The sequence below is a fragment of the Heterocephalus glaber genome, unplaced genomic scaffold, assembly GCF_053883595.1.
Source record: "Heterocephalus glaber isolate CG9 unplaced genomic scaffold, H.glaber_assembly_v1.0 deba00001497, whole genome shotgun sequence".
NCBI lineage: Eukaryota > Metazoa > Chordata > Mammalia > Rodentia > Bathyergidae > Heterocephalus > Heterocephalus glaber.
Window position 1 is genome coordinate 58,479,691 of NW_028258320.1, and position 18,517 is coordinate 58,498,207.

The 18,517-nt window shown below is 43.0% G+C and overlaps 1 protein-coding gene and 1 long non-coding RNA gene across 12 annotated transcripts in view; both read left to right on the forward strand.

The window, feature by feature from the left end:
• The window catches only part of LOC101719885 (uncharacterized), a 36,327-nt gene extending 31,907 nt beyond the window's left edge, over positions 1-4,420 (forward strand). Inside the window, exon 3 of the long non-coding RNA XR_002392647.2 lies at positions 4,247-4,420. This is a non-coding gene — a long non-coding RNA (uncharacterized LOC101719885). The remainder of the gene's footprint in view (positions 1-4,246) is intronic.
• The window catches only part of CUNH10orf90 (chromosome unknown C10orf90 homolog), a 265,804-nt gene that overhangs the window by 201,670 nt on the left and 45,617 nt on the right, over positions 1-18,517 (forward strand). For 7 of the 11 annotated variants that reach the window (XR_015440433.1, XM_087185154.1, XM_087185153.1 and 4 more), the window contains 2 exons: positions 7,598-7,782; positions 9,894-10,071. Coding sequence is in view for 10 of the 11 variants with exons in the window: in XM_087185154.1 (XP_087041280.1) it covers positions 7,598-7,782; positions 9,894-10,071 (363 nt within the window). In the remaining variant the exon portion in view is untranslated. Of the gene's footprint in view, positions 1-7,597; positions 7,783-9,893; positions 10,072-10,237; positions 16,716-18,517 lie in introns of those variants that run through there. The other 4 variants (XM_087185156.1, XM_087185159.1, XM_087185158.1 and 1 more) reach the window with 4 other exon arrangements.

An 18,517-nucleotide genomic window follows, 5' to 3' on the forward strand; every position in this document is an offset into this window, starting at 1 on the left:
GCTGATCTAGAGGATGTGTTGGTAAAGTCCTCCCTTTCCTGTCCTTGCCCTGCTGCTTGGCTTGATTCAGCACCCACATTTTACTACAGACAGTGTCCTGCTCAACCTGTCCATGGTAAAGTTCAGAATTGTGTTAGCAAACTTCCTCTTGCTATGATGAAGTACATGAGAAAAATCAACCTAAAGAAGAAAAGATTTATTTTGCCTCAGAGTTTCAGATGTTTTAGTCCATGATCATTGACCCTGTTGTTTCTAGGCCTGTGGTTGGGCAGAACTTCATAGCAGGAAGTTCCTCACTTCAAGATGGCCAGGAAACAGTTGGAGGTGGAAGATGTGAGGATAAAATTTGTGCTTCAATGACATGTCCCCAAGGATCTACTTCTTCCAAGTAGGCCCTACCTCCTTAAATTCCCACCACTCCCAATAGCTCATTAAATTTTAAATCTATCAAGGGATTCCATTCATGATGTTAGAACCCTCATTATCAATGACCATCTAAAGTCTACACCTCTGAACATAGCCTCATTGAGGACCAACCCTCCAACTCATGAGTTTTGAGGGGTCGTTTAAAATTCAAAATTATAAGAAGAACAGAATAGTCTGCTTCTCTGACCCTACTATTCTGCCAGCCTGCATGTCTGAACATGTCAGCCCTATCTGATCACCCTCAGGTCAGCCCCTGCTCTCCAGTCTGCTGAACTTACTTTGGGAAGCTTTTGTCTCATAGATTCAATGACATTTTTACATCGTTACCTGGCTTTGTGATTACTTTTCGAATTTTGCTACCAAGAACATACAGTATTTGTTAGGGAGTCTTGCATAGGTGGGAAAATTATAGACAAAAATCAACCAATGGAGTAACACACAGTTCAGGCATGCTGTTGTATTTGGTGGCACATGGGTGAGCATCATCCAAGAAGGGCTCAGAGATGAGGTCTGAAGCTCAGGGAAAGTTTTGTCCCTTCACTTAGGAGGTGGCTTGGTGAGTACTCTCTTTAATATCTTTCAGTTGTAAGTACAATGCATCTCACAATGACAATGAGCTTGAGAAAAGCAGAACTGGGTACTGTGTAATGGTTCTTGGGTCTTGTGAGTCAAAGATATGAAGTTAATAGAAACAATTCTGTTGGACAGAATGCTTTTGTTGATTTTTGTTCACTTTCTGGTGCACAGCTTGATTCTGGGATAAGTAAGTTTGCCGGATAGTTGAGTTGTGGAGTATCATGTGCTTTAGAAAAGTGAATATGAGAATATTACTATTTGGAGGAAATTTGTGGTCCCTCAGCCTCTCCATCTGCCAGACTCAGAGAGGAGGTATTGAACTTTAGTCCAAGTAAAAGATGTGCTTGGCATAGAAGGCTTCATTTTCATGCTTCTTTGAATATGGGCAGAACCTGCAGTGGCAATGGGTCTTCACTGGTCAGAGACCTTCTGAAATTTAGGGCATAAATGAAGAACCCTAAAGTCCACCCTGCATACATTGTGTATGGGAGCACAAGACTGTATTGCCATGTCCTGAAAAGTCTGCTTGCAGATATGTTCATGGCCAATGACTCTACACTTCAGAAGCCACAAGGAGAGAACAGATTGATGAGTTGTCTGAAAAGTTCTTCTTTGCCAGCATATTTTTATCTTCTGTAGTTGTACACTAACTACATTCTACTTTCTGATTGCTTTCGTTCTTTCAAATCACAAGTGATGACTCACACTGAATCATTCACATACTAATTTACGTCAAACCAGGTACATTGTATTAGTCATATTTGTTTCTATAACAAAAACCTGAGATAATCAACTTATAAAGAGAAAAGGTTTGTTTTGGCCCACCATTTTGGAAGTCCCAATCCATGATCAGGAGGATCCATTGCTTTTGGCCTCTAGTTGGGAAAGGGAGCAGCCAGCACATGCTGGCAGAAGCACATGGAGTAGCAAAACCATTGACTTCTTGGTTAAGATGAAAGAGAAGAAAAAGAGGGGCTGGGGCCCAACTATCCCCTTCAAGGGTATTCTCCCAATGGCCAGAAAACTTCCCACTTGAAAACTTCCCATCTCTTAAAGTTTCCACCACCTCCCAAGAGCACCAAGCTGGGCACTAAGCAAGGAGGAGTGGACTAAGCCTTGAGGAGTGGACATTTATGATCCAAACCATAGTAGATAGATGGATTGACAGACAATAGGTGAAGAGATTGATAGTTCATAGATGTATGAAAAGATTGACTAATCTCTATAAAGCTGTAAATAAATGCATTAGTATGGATCTATATTGCATGACAGACTAAGGCTGCATTGTTAATAAGTAATTTGGTTTTTTATTATTTAAGAGAGTATCTGATAAAAATAAGTAATATAGAAAGAGATATCTATTTGGAGTTTTTTCTGCCGATAATATTTTTCACTTAAACAGAATTGATGTTACTTGAGATAAATTTTACAAAGATTCTTCTATATAACTTACAAAATGAAATTTTATGATAGTTGACTAATTCTCTCTCCAAATGGCAAGAGCCAATATAAAAACTGTCATTTCAGCACTTTCAATGTTTCAAACCCTGGGATATAGTAAGAAATTTACCTATATTTTGTTTGTTCAGAAGAGCATGGTTATCCATTAGTGAGGAAATTGAGAGGAACATGGTTATCCCTTAGTCAGGAAATTGAGAGGTACCAAATTGAAGGCTTACTTGGGCTGGATCCCAAGAAAGTACTCAGGGTAAGGAACTGTACCCTAAAGTCTCTGTCATTCTTATCGTAGTGGACACCCCAGTGTCATTCACACTCAGCTCTTCTCATTGGCTGGGCCATGAGAGACTTGGGGACAGAGGGTCTGGATCAGACTATAGACACTGACACATTGTTGGAGGTCAGTGTTGTTATCAGAGTAGGTTGTTGCGGGGCCATTTATTTTTTGGTAGAAGACCTCTCTGAGAAAATACGGTGAGAATCTTCAAGCTATTTCAGCAGATCCCAGGATTTGGGGGTGGGCTACGTACAGAAAGGTTAGGACACAATCTCACCAGCAGCAGTGACTCCCACCCCAGATGGGCCATTCCCCTTAAGGGTGTCAGTATGGGGTAGCAGGAAACTAGTGAAGTGCCACAGCCTTATTTAAAATAAGTAACTCTTTAAAAAATTTATAGAGTATACTAAAAGAAAAGTTTAAAACATCAACACATATAAAATGGACGGTGTACAGAAAGTCTCTGTCTCTCCTGTTCCTGGTCCTTCCTTGTCCTCTCCCAACACAGCCTGGTTTCCCATCTCCAGATTTCTGTGTACAGAAGCATTCATTTGCTAGAAAAGGAAACTCAGTGCACTGTCCCACATTTGCTTTACTCACTTAACAATTTATCTTAGATATTACTCCACATCTACACAAGAGCATCCACCTCATTTTTTAACTGCTATGAAGCACAGATGTACTTAGTTTAACTAGTCCCCTATTGATGACATAAGGTGGTTTCTAGGCATCAGGTATTACAATGTGGAAATAAAAAACATATTGCATGCATCTACAGATCAATCCATTACTTCATTAGAGCTACGCACAGTGACCTGATAAGTTGTTTCCTACCTCTATATTTACCAAAGTATATTATTTGGCATCAATATTTCTGCAATAATAATAACTAACATTTCTGAAATGATTACTGTGCATCAGATTCTGTGCTAAGCACTTTATGTATGCTATTATTTTAGTATATTATTCAATTTTAGTACCTGGTATTTATTATAAGTAATAAGTTATTTGATGATAATATATAATTTAGAAAATTATAATGTATCTATATGTTACATAAAACTATATTATATAATAAATGAATAATTTTTAAATAATTATTAATCATTATATTATCACCTACATTTTTATGGTTGAGGCTGGCTAGCTTAAAGTGGTGGAGGTGGGGTTTAAGTCCTGATACTCTGGCTCGAGTCAAGGTGCTAAATCATCCACTCTATGGATCACTATAGGACGTATATCAGGAGTTTCTAAGGGTACTGCTGAACGTATGATAGCAGTGTATACAAATGGAGCTCTTAATCAGACTTCAGGGGAAGTCTTACCAGGAAGATGAAGATCATACGGTGAAAGTTTGAGAACTTGTGGTTATATTGATGCCCCAGATCCCCAGGGGAGCTGTTGTGACCCTACCAGCTTGCCTCCAGGACAACAGCCTGGGCAACAGACATGGTACATTAAACATAGGCTTGTTAGATACTGTGAGCACAACTCTCATTTCATCTTCAGTAGAAACAAAAGTGTTTTCTGGAAGCAGCAAGAAGTAGCAAGGAGAAGCATGTGTGACCCTGTCTGCTCCTCCAGTGGAGCAGAAGTCCATTAAACTATTTCTTCCTGATGGGGACAGTTTGGCGAACGATGACTGTCAGTCTAGTGACCTTTCTAAGCCCACAGAGAGACGACTTCCAAGCTTCCTGAGACCCAGAGCTGCTTTGCCTGGGTTCCTTTGCCCCTTACGAGATTCATGCACTGCTCTACCAGAAGACAGCGGTGCTCAGATAGAAGGAGAACTCCCCAAAGGTAAGGAGTGAGGGTAGTGGTCAAGAGGATTCTTTCCTAATTCTTTTGTGGAAAATGGAGCAATGTCTTCCTGGGCACACAAGCCTGTGGTCCACAGGCTCACCTTATTGAGGTGTCAGAGCAGAGAGGGAGCAGAAACAGCTTACAGCGTGGGAAATTTACAAGCATCCAGAAGGCAGCCCCATGTGGGTCAGAGGCTCCAGTCCTACTGTGCATAAGGCTGCTACCTCCTTAGCTCTGAAAAGTCTTAAGAAGTTGGTGCAGCTGCTCTGAAGCAGCAGGTCCACCAGGCTGACAGAGCACTAGCAGGGACAGTGGCTGAGTGGTATAGTCTTACATGTTGCTGACACTTGACATGAGCACACTAGAGCCCACAATGCCCATGAGGTAGGCCCAATCTCAGCCTGTTACAGAGGAGGGAACCAAGTAGAGCATAGGCATCGTTTCTCTGGAGGTCATTTTGCTGGCCATTTCTGGACAGTGCAGTGGGTGGTGATATCTAAGAAGGAGGCAAAAATGAAAGTGGTCTATGGTCCCCAGTATGTCAGTAGGATAGTTTAGATTTTTCTATCACTCTACAAATTTTCGCAAAGCATAATGGAGGACAGAAAGATACAAAATTATATACCTTTGCATTGTAAAAGCTAAAATGGTTATGGTAATGTATGAAAATGTCTCTTGGAACTCATTAATCTCTAGCTCCTTGTTCATCAGTCCATTATGGGAGCAATTATAAAACATTGACCGTGTATCATGTATTGTGGTCAGGGCACCCTGCCCTCCAGGCTCTCAGGCCAGTACAGGACAGAGTGAGCAGCATTACTCTGTCTGTGGCACAAGCTCCTAGGAAGCCGTGGATGGCAATCTGAGAGGGCCTAGCTGAGGCGTCTTCTCTCTCAAAATGATTCTAGGACCAGGGATTTAGCTCAGTGGTGCCACTGCCTGCCTTGCAAGCGCAAGGTCTCGAGTTCAATCCCTGGTACCAAATAAATAAATAAAAATAAAAAGGATTCTAATCAGGAATTTGAAATGCTACTAGAGGTTTAAAACTCAGGCCAGGAGCAAAGAGCATTGCAGGCTGAGGAAATGGCACACGCAAAGCAAAGAGATGGAAAGCTCTTGGCTGATTTGGGAAACTGCAAGGGGACAAGGGGCCAGAGCACAAGGGTGAGGTCTGGTGTCAGGAACCACACCAAGGTACCATGGTTCAAATTGGAAGACCCTTCTAAAACCAATGCTAGAGTCTGACTGAAGGCAATGAGGTTTCCTCTAAGGACACTGACTTATAAACAACATGGTAGACAGATGGCAGAGAGCTCTCAGCCCAAGGAAGAGAGGATAGTGGACAGTTACTGGGTAGGAGGCCGTAGATATTTCGAATTTAATGGGCAGATCCTCATTGTAGAAATGAAGAAGATGGGAGAATTAGGGCTGGCCCTTGGGTCGCTGGCTCTGGTAATGGTGAGATGGTAGAGAGGGGTACAAAGCAAGTGTGGCCAACCCTGGGAGCTGGAGAAAATGTTCCCAAGAAGACAGGACAATAGTATGATGGAGGGGAGAATTATTTGTTAAGGAGGGGGTTTGGAGGTTAATGGGTAGGCCTGGGCTAATCTGGGCTGATAGTTAGACATGGGCTAACCTAAGCTAGTGGTTATACCTAAAGAGGAGGTGGGCCAATGGGGAAATCCTCCAGAAGGAGCAAGAGCAAATGCTTGGAGATATGAAAGAGAACGACATGAGAATGTCTAAGTAGTGTGGTCTTGGTAGAGAAGAATGACAGTGACAGCTGGCAGTGGAGCATTCACCATGAGGAACCCATGCAAGGTCTGGTCAGCTTGGGCTTGTCAGAACTAGGGAACATTGATGGATATTGAATAGAGATAGGTCACCTGGCCTAGCCAGAGAGGATCTAGGCATGCACCATGAAAATGACAGCAGATTCAGATGGGCTGCATCCTATGGTCAAGGGAGCCTCCTGATGGCCACTTCAGCTTTCTCAGAAGAATCAGCTCTTTTGAGGCACCTGGCTTGGCACTGTGGAGGATGATGTGGTCCAGCCCTTGAAAGAGCCACAGGCTCATGGGGTTAAACATCATCTTATGATCCTAGTTGGGCCCCATGCTGTTGAGTGGGTGAAGGGTGTTTCTCTTTAGGAGGATGACAGAGGCAGAGACAGACACTATCTTGGGGAAGGGAGACAGCATCCTGAAGGCTGGGACTCAGCCTGGAGATAGAAGGTCTCACTGGGCAGCAGAAGCAAGGGGGTTTGTGGAGATAGCAATGCAGATGAGGTAAGGAAGACTTTGTGCTGGGTCAGAGCTGGTAAGGCTGTAGTTGAGCTGGGGAAAGTGCAGTAGGGAGAATAAGGGGGGCTCAAATGGAAAGGGTGAGCTAAGGATAGACCAAAGAACCTATCCTTACTTTCCAGGCTGAGGCATTGGTCAGGAAGTGGCCAGTGAATTCCTACTGATCTCCCTTCTACCACCCTGAAGTGCTGAGGAATCAACTCATTTCCTGACCTTTTCCAGGAAGGAAAATCAAAATGGCCCCAAGGAAAGGCCAAAACCAGTTCTGAGAGAGAAATCATTCCAATTACTTATGTAAAGCCAGTGGTAGACTCTGGCAAATTAAGAGGAGAGATAAATAATTGAACGCCATCCCCCGTCCTTATATCATTAATGTAGCAAACATGAGGCAGATTAATATGCTGTCCTGAAACAACCCAACTGTAATAATTGTACAGGACATACTTAATGTGAAACAGAATAGAAAGGTTTCTTTTCATCTTGAGCAAAGGCATTGTAAGCACCAGAAGCCAAGAAAATACCTCCATGGCATAATTAGCCAGCCATGAAGTGTGGCTGACTGTGCGTGTTTCTCTGTGATCAGGGCAGCCAGAAGGGTCCGTGATGAGGCATGATCTTGTTGGCTTAACGAGGCCCATTAATATCCCACTGGCATTTCTATTTTCAAAATTGTCTTCTGTGTCTAATGGTGTTGAGGAGCCAGGTGAAAATCACTCAGTGTCCTCTAAATGGAATTCTGAATCTTCTCTCTTAGGAGATTATACATGCTGTGACTTGGTTGTAAAAATAAAAGAATGTAAGAAGAATGAGGACTCCACCACACCTGAGATCTCACCAGTACCTGCCTCACCAACACCCCTCAAGGGACCTGCGACCCCTGGTTTGTCAGAAGACACTCCTGATCCTCAGGATGCACCTTCAAGCACTTTGACTTTGCAGGTAGGCTTGCTGAACATCCCTGCTTGATTCCCACCAAAAGGAGAGAATTCCTGCTGTACGGAGAAGAGATGTACAGCCTCATTTCTGCCTCTGAGACTGGAAACTGGGTTCTCCTTCCTAATGGATGTGTGAGCCTGGCAGGTTCCCTAACCTTTTGGAGCCTATTTCACCATTTGAGTATGGAGATGCTGACACTGACTCTACCTGGTGAAGATGAGGGTCAAATACTATCAACAGTGACCACGATCATAGCAATGTCAGGTGCCTAAAGGCTGCACAGGTCACTGAATAGTCATCAGCACCCCCCACAGGCAGGAACCCCCATAGCCTGTCTTTGGACCAAGACACTGAACCTTTGCAAGATTATGAAAGTTGGCAAAGTCATATGGCCATGAGTTGAAAGATATGGAAGATCTTTTTAGGCACTTTTTATGGTTATAGAAGTAATATGGACAGATTTTTTTGAAGTTATAAAAATTAAGAGGACAATGAGCCTCAGAGAAGCCCCAGCTACAGTGTATGGTACAGCCACCCACAACTTTGGTATGTTGTGAATCTCCCTGGGATTGTAGAAATGGCTCCATTGGCCAACTTCTACCTCCCCAGGGGTCCAGTGAGACCCCCTGATGTGCTCATGGTGCCCCCAAGCATCCTGAGCCTCCAAGAATTTCCTTGGAGTGAAGTAGCAGTCACACACGGTTGAGCAGGGCGTTCACAGGAGCTGTCTTTCCAGGCCCCAGCCTCCCCTGAAACTTCCATACACCCTGTGATTGGTGGATGTGGTGCCAGGTTGCTAGCGGCTGGCATTTGGTGAGAAGCCTCCTTTCTTGTCACAGCTGCCAGAGGCAGAAAAGTGACAAAGATGGAGGCCACAGTGCCCACCCTGGGGAACTCTGAGCTTCCAGATGGCTGAGAGACAAATGAAACAGAGGAGCATTTCCATCATGGCATCACACTCAGTGAACCTTTGCTCAGCACCTGGTATATGCAGAGCTCAGTGCAGTGTCTGTGATCATGAGATACAATATCAGCGACATCATCTGCTCATGCTCTCCAGGAACTTGCAGCCCAGCATACAGATAGACATATTGCATCAGGTGATCTGTGAAGTCCCATGGTGATCAGGCTAAACAGAGGAGATCCACTGGGGCTCTGTGGGGTGGATGGAACTTGAACTGGTTGGGGAGGCTGTGGATGGTCCTCTAGGAAGGGGAACGACTTGAGTACAGACCACCAGAGAATGGGAAGTTAAGATAATGATGGGCAAAGAGAGTAAAGCATGACTCTCACAGCTGAGGGTCACCATGTATTCTACCAAGGTATTGTGTGTGTCAGTGTTTGCGTCTGTCCAGTGGGAATAAATACATCTGAGATTCAGAATCCATGTGTTTATCCCAGGAAACAGTGTATCCATATAGAGGACCTTGCCTAGTGTCTGGCATGGCAGCAGACAGTCTTTTGTAGCAGACTTGTGGCTTGGTGCATGCATAGAGGTGGGAGGGATGCTGCAGATGTGGAGATTTAGGGGCTTCTTACCCTTTCTGTGGAGCTCATAGAATTATTCTACACAGGAAGATATTTCCTCTTAACTTTATCTACCCAGGAGCAGGAGTGGTTTCCTAGAGCCACAGTTATAGTTCTTCTTGAAGAGGCCCGCTTTTCACCCTGGGAGGATGACGCTTGCTTCCCAAAGTCTGTGCCTTTCAAGATTCCAACCCCGGTGAAGCTGGTGATTGTGCCTACCTTCCACCCCCAGACATTGTCTTTTGAATTTGGGATGCAGGGCCTATTGGCAATTAGGGATTTGACCTTGTTAAAGGATGACTGGGCAGATGTTTGCCTTTTGCACTCATGCTCTCGATGATCATTACTGCCTGACACTGTGAAGTGGGGCCCTTGGTGCTGGCCAGATCTGACCACGAGGACCTGTGTCATCAACGTGCCTGTTCCCATTTTACACAAGCTTGTGGGGAAAAAGAATCATTTTGAACGCAGCTTTTAGTTTTTGAGTGTCCTGCTTTTGATTGGCTTCTGCTAGCTAAATCAGATGGATGTGTTGCCTTTTGGTATCATTTCTCTTAAAAATAAAATATTTTGTTTGCTCCATTTAGGAAGCTCTGGAAGTCCATAAACCTCAGTTCATTTCTCGCTCCCAAGAAAGGCTGAAGAAGCTAGAACACATGGTACAACAGAGAAAAGCTCAGCGGAAGGAGAGCCTGGGGCAGAAGCAGAGTCCCCTTCCCATCCGCATCAACAAGAAGCAGTTCACCATTCCCCATCCTCTTAGTGGTAGGCTGCAGGTGGTGGGGGAGGTCTGCAGAAGACCGGGGGAGAGGGGTGCTTGGGAATGAAGTCTTTACCTGTGTTCCCACTTTACCAAATATTCCCACTGACATAAGCAGAACCAGTCAAAGCCTGTTCTGAGAGCTAGCTCATTCTGTGGGGTTTCCTATAGGCATCAAACTCAGCAGAAATAACTCGGGACACCGATTTACTGTTATAGCTGGGAAAGAAGCCATACCACTGTCGCACCCAGCGTAGCAAGTTCAAATTCTTGGCTCCCGCCTGATGTTTGCAAGAGATCCCCTTTGCTCTTTATAGATTGCAAAACAGATCGCAGGGTGAGAGGTTGACTCCAGCTTGTCTACATCAACATTTGTCATCCTGAAACCCCTTCCTGCCGCGAGCTCAGAGAAAGGATGACCAGCTTGCTGAGCACTGTGAAGCCAGGGTCAAGCTAACCCTGGGAAGGAGGGCACTCACTCATGGGGGAAAGAGTTATCAGGAAACTTCTCTGGGCTAGGCACCATGTGGAGGACTGGGGATACCACAGTGAGCAAGACTGAGCTCAGTCCTTTTTTCATGGAGCTTATCAACAGGCCATTAAGCAAAAACGACAAGAAAAGAAGAGAGCGAGGATGCAAGACATCACAGCACATACAGCCTGCCAACCCAAATCTTAAAATCTGCAGGAGTGGAAAAACTTCAGTTTTATTCCTTTGGATAAAGGAATGAGAGCTGTCTTCCTAGGAAAATGTTTTGTTCCCCAGAAAGCAAAATTATGAATATAATTCTGAATAAAAGTCCTCTGGGGAAATAACCTTATTCAATGAAGTGCAACTTAGCAAACATTACCAAGATCCCATAAGGGATAACTGGAGGACAGAGGAAAGAAGGTGTTGTAATAGAATTTCTGTTATCCCCCAGGGTCCATGGGTAGGCAGTCTGCTTCCTGCAACCCAAGTTGCTGTGGGATTGCTGTCTGGAGACCCTGGCAAGGGTGGGCATGAATGTATGCTTCTTGTGCAAAAGATTTGGCAAAATACCTGCTGCTTCTCCCTCATGGCACTTTCCAATATGCTAAGGAATGAAAACATCAAGATGCTCCCCCATTGGACAGTGGGTGTCCAGCTAGCATTCGAAGCAGGGTAGCAGATATAAGCTCAGTCTGGGCGTGTTCTCCAGGGGCTGGTGAGTATCTGGCTCACCAGAGAGAGGCAGGGTTCAGGTACAGATTTTGAAGGCACCATAAGAACCAAATGCTAGCCACAAATGGGTGTGTCCTTGGGCCTCTACCTGCACTTCCTCCAAGGCTGGCTGGGTGGTGGTATCCATGCTTGTGGGCCGCTCAGCCTCAGCAGTTCTGAGGACACTGCCTAGTAAAAATGGTGAGGCCCGTGTCAACAAGTACAAAATAATGCTGCTTTAGAGTATAACACAGTCTCATACACACACCTAATGGAATCTAAGGTCCTTCATTTTCAACCAGGTTCTTTCACTTTATGTGGGAAGAAGCAGAAAACCTAGGCAGTGGGGGAACTTCTGCCAAATGGTGCTTTGTTAGTCAGCTTTTCATTGCTATACCAAATGCCTGAGGTAAATCAAGCCAGAGAGAGAAAAGATTTGTTTTGGCTCACAGCTTTGAAGGTTTTAGTCCCTGGTCAGTTGCACCTGTTGCTTTTGGGCTTATGGCAATGCAGCACATCCTGGCTGGGAGTACATGGTGGAGCAGAGTTGCACATTTCGTGGAAAGACCAGGGTCCCTCAGTTCCCTTTGCATGCAGACCCGCAGTGGCCTACACCTCCTACTAGGCCCCACCTCTTAAAGTTTCTACCATTTCCCAGAGGCTCCCAGTTGGGGACTAAGCCTTAACACATGGGCCTCTGTGGACATTACAGATACAAACTACTACATAGCAGATGTCAATGCCTGGTCCCTCTTTCCTGGAGCAGAACCACCTGTCTAGGCCACATTGCCAGCCACAATATCTCAAGTATCAGAGATGATATGGCCTTAGTAGGCTGAGTTACCTTCCCAGGGTTGGTGTAGGAAATCCTTACACACAGGTGGCTGAAGATAACAGAAATGTATTTTCTCAAAATTTTGCAGGCAAGAAATCAAAATCAAAATGTGCAGGGAGGTGGTTTCTTATGGAGGCTCAGAGGAAAAAAACATGTGACGTGGCACTTTCCAGCATTTTTGGCTTCTGGCAATCCTTGTTCCTTGGCTTACGGAAGCTTTACTTCAGGCTCTCCCCTGCTTTCACATGGCCTTCCTCCTGTTTCTGCAGGTCTTTGTGTCCATATTTCCTTTTCTTTTCTCTGGGTTAGGATCCTTATTACCCAGTATGACCTTATCTTAGCTTAATTACGTTTGCAGAAGCACACAGCCAATCATAAGCTCAAAATAAGGTCACATTCACAAGCATGGGAAGTTAAGACTTGATCAGATCTTTCAGGGGGACAAAATCCTACTCAATACATCATCCAACTTTGATGTTTTGCCCCAAATAAATATCCTTACAGGCTTACATTCCTAGATAGGAAAATCTTAGAATTGTATATAATAAAAAGGGATCAGGCCATGTCAATAGCATTAAAATAACCAAAGTATCTTTTTATTCCCCAAATTCCAAGATAGTCCTGGTGACTGGAATGCTTAAGGGGGACTTGGCCAGCATGGATTTTATAGCCATCCTTACTGTCCCTGCAGTATTTATGTGTTGATGAGAGCTTTACTTTCGTGTTTGTTTGTGTTAGATCAGTTAAATCAGACAACTTCTGAAACCAGAGCCTCATGTGAGCTCAGGCAAGTGAGAGGGAATGTTTAAGGCCCCATTAAACAAGTCTACAGTACACATCTTGTCTTCAGCCTGTCTGCTGGCAAGATGATAAAAGCAAAATGCAGATGTTTTTCTTACATGCTAAATTAGTTAATAAATCATATGCATGAATGAGCTCTGGCTACAATGTCAAGGCGTCTGGTAAAAAGAAAACTCAGATTTGCTTTCCTGCTGGGGTAGCTGCCACTGATCTGAGCTTGCAGAGCAGTCTTGGCTGAAGGACAGGACTGAGAGGTTCAGGTGGGAACTAGTAAGCTGACTTGCAGGGATGGTTACAGTAAAGACCAGAGCCAGCTGGTTCATGTTGGCTGATGAATTCTGAATGGCCTCTGAGGTTCAGGGGCAGAATGCTATGTGTGTGTAGGTTGCCTGCATATATATGTGTAAGTGTTAATTAGGGTTAAGGGTTCCTGTCTGGAGGCAGGAGAACTTTGAAGAACAATTGGGGATGACACACCAGGAAATAGAATTAGAAATGTTTTGGCTATAGTCCCCACCTTCTAATGGCGGAGATCTCCCAATTGCATTAGGGTGAGTAGCAACCATGCAGGTAAATCATGGTACAAAGTAGGGGACAAGTCACTGGCGATGCTCAGTTCAGCTGTGAGGGTGGGGAGTAGGAGTGAGACACAAGAGAAAGATGAATTCAAGAGAAATGAACCCAAAGAGGCCAATAGGCATTGTATTGGGAGGTCAACCTGAATAGGAAGCTGTGTAGTGTCACAGGCAAGATGTGGCAAAACCTGGCCCAGAAAAGGAAAGAGAGTGAAGAAAGATGACAGAGTCAAGAGGTACTCAGGCAGAATCAGTGGTGATCGCTTTGTGTAAGAGACAAGCTGAGACAGGGAAGTGAAGGAAGATAGCAGGAGGGTTTTGCTGTCAGTCTCTACATGAGCAATATTCCAACCTGAGGGCCTCTGCTCTTCTCAAGCCAGGACTTTACCTGGTCCAGTTTACCAGAATTACCTGGGAGCCATAAGGAAGGCTTCTTCCTCCCTTGGGTCTGAGGTGGATTGGGCCAGGTTCAAACGCCAACCCTGAGCTGGGAAGCAGTGTTTCAGAATTAGTCATTGCTTCTCCCTTGCAGATCGAATCCAAAGCAAGGAAGCCCTGATAGCATATGTGGAGCATCAGATACACTATAGGCATCGGGGTTTCAGGACCTGCAGAGAGTAAGTGGCAGCCCTGGTAGCAGTCAGTGGCATTCGTTCAATTCCCTTGCCGTCCTCTGCTGATAGAGCTGTGATTTCATCCCATGCTTGCTGCAGTTCTGCATTCCTGGCCCTGCCCACTTCCCACTGAGCTTCAGAGCCTCCCTGGATCATGACCCCCACCCTGAAACCCAGACCCCTTCCTACCTGACTCTGCTACTCCCTCACTCTACCTGGCTGGTCTCATTTGGTGTTTCTCCAGGATGTTCACACTCAGAGACCCCAAACCACCTGGTAGAAGTGTGTCTGTCTGTCCATCCTCTGTATCACATCATCCTGCCCTACCTCCCAAGCTGATCTCAGGTCCAGCTTCTTCTTCTCTTCCCCATGGCATGTGAGCTGGCACGTGCTGGCTTTCATTTCTCAACTGAGTGCTTTAATAATGATGAATCACTGTTGCTACCAGTACCTAATGCTACAGCCAATTCAGAAAGTCCCACACTGTCCAAACACTGCCCATGTGGCCTGGCTTCTATCTCTGCTTGTTTCCTAGCTGCCTGTCAGGGTCCTTATCCATGGCTCTCCCAGGCTGTCTTCTTAATGTGCAAGACCACCCATCAGGAACCTCTTCTTCCACAAATCCCTCCCTGATCCCCTTTATACACATTGCCATTTGAACACTTGCTACTCTTGAATGTGTATAAATCATATACTACTGTCTTGCCTTCTTCACTTTGCATTAAGTCACGTGGCTGTGCTAGGAAATCTGCCTAGACTGGAAGCCCTGGCAGGCACACACCATGCCAAGTCACTCTGAGACTCCCTGCTGGATTTAGCAAATCAGAGTGACTTAATCTGAATTGCCAAGTTGGAGCCTTTCAAATCATGGGCCAGTAGAGGAATGGAATTCTCCAGAAGCCATTGCAAATTTTCTTCTTCAGCAAATCTGCCTTCACAGATGACTCTTGGCTGGAGCAAATATTAACATTAATTTGCATTCTGAGAGCATCTAGCCGGAGATGTGACCCAACCGATATGAGATGGCAGCAGAAGTCATTGCAGTAATAAAAGCGTGCTGTTCATCATGCAGCTAGCTGAGCAGAGGCCACACTCTCCTTACTATTGCCTGATCTGATCTCATGAATGTTTTTCTGTAAAACATTGAAATAAATATTTGTGGTTAGTTCTCCCAATATTAGTCACAAAGGAATTTTAAAATGTGCTTATCAGATAAAAGTAAATTTTTACTTTATCAGCCCGCAAAGGACTGCATAAGGACTGCAAAGGAAGCATGAATTACTTAACGACTGTTTCCCTGATTCAAGACATTCACAGGAACACTGTAATTAGTGTCCTTCAGCACTGCAACACTGTTGCTTACAAAAAAGGGAAGAAAAGACCAGATTATGTCTATTGATTAGAATTAGACTTTAAAGACAATGTTACTTCCAATTAAAATAACGAAAGGTACAAACACTGAATTTCAGAGTGGCAAGGAAAATGACTTTATGAGAGTTCACTTTTCCCAATTGGCTTGATTTTGTTTTCCAAATGATTTCCCTTTATATTCCACACAGCAGTTAAGTAATAAACCTTGTAGCAATACCAAGAATATAAATCTACTTGGCCACCCGCATTAAGTTTACCAATCATCTATAAATCACCATATTTTGTGATTCTCTAAAAATGCTGGGAAACCCTGGAATTGGAACAAACACTGGCTTTTTAAAACAGTTACTACATCAGATTGTAATGAATGCAGCTGTTTGATGGTGAGGAATGTGATTTGAGTTTAAATTTGTCATTTAAAAACACACACATTTTGTTTCAGCTTCATTAAGGCTTAATTGGCAAAAACTGTACATATGTATATATGATGTACTATGTGATGTTTTCATATATGAATGCATTATAAATAATTAAGTCAAGATATTCAAAGTAGCCATTGCCTCGCATATTTATTTCTTGTGGTGAGAACATTTAAGATCTACTCTTAACAATCTTTAGGTAAAATACTTTATTATTAACTATAGTCATTGTGTTATACAATAGGTCTTCAGAAGTTACTGAAGACTAACTGAAACTTTGTTCCTTTGGACCAGTGGTGGCAAATGTATGGCATCCCTGTCATAGCCGGCTGTTTGTTATCATTGAGAGATATAAAAGGTTTGCCATCACTACCTTAGACCAACATAACCTGAGTCTCCTAATCCGCTTGCCCTTTATCATCACTATTCTACTCTCTCCTTCTGTGAGTGTTATAGTTTGATGGTTTGAATAAAAAATGTCCTCCCAGAGGCACAATGTTTAGAGGTAGGGCTTTTGGACAGAGATTAGATCATGGGAGCACTAAGGTTAATCATTCATTAACTCATAGCTGAATGTGCTGTTTGGAGGTGGAAGTAGGACACTGGGGAGATAACGTGGAAGGGCATATTTTTTTCTCAAGTCCCTTCCTCTCTCTTTGGCTCTTTCCCTATGCTCTGCTTCCCAACCACCATGAGATGGGCAGCTTTCCTCTGCCACACCCTTCCGCTCTGATGTTTCTGCTTTTGGAGCCAGCTACCATGGACCGAAGCTGTGGAAACTATGAGCCAAGATAAACCTTTCCCCATTTAAATTGTGAGCATTAGATATTTTGTCCCAGAGACAAAAAGTAGACTAATACAGTGAGTTAAACTTTTTTAGATCCCACATGTATGTGAGATCATGCAATATTTTTCTTTCTGTGTCTAGTTTATTTCATTTGACATCATGTCCTTTAGGTTCATCCATTCTGTCAAAAATGATATGATTTAGGGCCTGGGATTTAGCTCAGTGGTTCCACTGCCTGCCTCACAAGCATAAGGACCCAAGTTCGATCCCTGGTACCAAAAAAAAAAAAGATATGATTCCTTTCTTTTTAAAAAGCCGAATAGTATTGCATGTGTGTGTGTGTGTGTGTGTGTGTACACATTTTCAGCATCCACTCGTTTGTTGATAGACAAACTGATTCCATACCTTGGCTATTATTCATAGTGCTTCAATGAACACAATAGTACAGATAAAATTTCTACCTATAGTGATACCTTGGTTCACAAACTTAATTCTTTCACAGAATTTGTTCCATGATTCTGGTTGCTATTGAATTGCAAGAATTGAGGAACAAATTCTGCAACTAGCATCATGTAAAGAGTTAGGTTCGTGAACTGAGGTACCACTGTTCTGGCCTCATTTCCTTTGCATATTATATATCTAGAAGTAGAATTGCTAGAGCTCATGGAAGTTCTATTTTTAACGTTTTGAGGAACTTCCATCATATTTTCCATAATGGCTGTACAGATTCCTACCAATAGTATACCTGAGTCTCTTGTCCATACCTTGACTAAGACCTTCTTTTTTTCTTTTTTGTAACAACACTGTCCTAATAGATGTGTGTTATTTCATTGTGGTTTCACTTTGCGTTTCCAATAGAGGAATAATGTTAGCATTTTTTTCTCACATGCCTCCTGGTCATTTGTATCTCTTCTTTTGAGAAATGCCTGCTTGGGACTTTTGCTCTTATTTATTTATTTACTTATTTATTTATTTATTTATATTAGTTTTATTGGTACATTTTAGGTATACAATATAATGACATTCATCATTTTAAAATCAGGTTGTTTTCTTGTTACCAAATTGGTCTGGTTTGCAAATATTCTCTCTCATCCAATTGGTTATCATTTTGCTCTGTTGATTTTTTCCCTGGCTGTGCAGAAGCTTTTTTAGTTAACGATGAAATCCACTTTATCTACTTTTGCTTTTTCTACTCGTGTTTGGGGGTTATAATCCAAAAGAATTATTGCCTACACCAGTGAAACCTTTTAGAGCTTTCAGTGATATAAACAGCCACTGTGGCACACATGCTTTGGCCACCTCTGGCCTAGACCAATGTCCCAGAACTTTTTTCCAGTGTTTCCTGTAAGTAGATTTATAATTTCAGTCAATTTTGCATTGATTTTTTGCATGTGAATATCTCAACACCATTTTTTAAAGAGATTGTCCTCTTCTTATTGTGTGTCTTCACCATTTTTGTTAAAAATAAATTGAATATAAATGTATGGATTTATTTCCGAGGTACAGGATCTACTTGTCTATTTTTATGCCAGTATCATGTTGTTTTGGCTACTACAGCTTTATAGTTGATTTTGAAGCCAGGTAGTATAATACTTCCAGCTTTGTTATTTTTGCTCAGGATAGCTTTGACTTTTGTTTTGTCTTTTGTGGCTTCAAGTAAATTGTAGCAGTTTTTTATTTCTGTGAAAAAAATGTAATTGAAATTTTGATAGGGACTACATCAAATATGTAGATGATTTTGGGTAGTACAAATATTTTTAACAATTTTGATTATTTGAACATAGGATATATTTACATTTATTTCTGTCTTCTTTAATTTCTTACATCAATATTTTATAATATAGATCAGTAATGGCAAACCTTTTA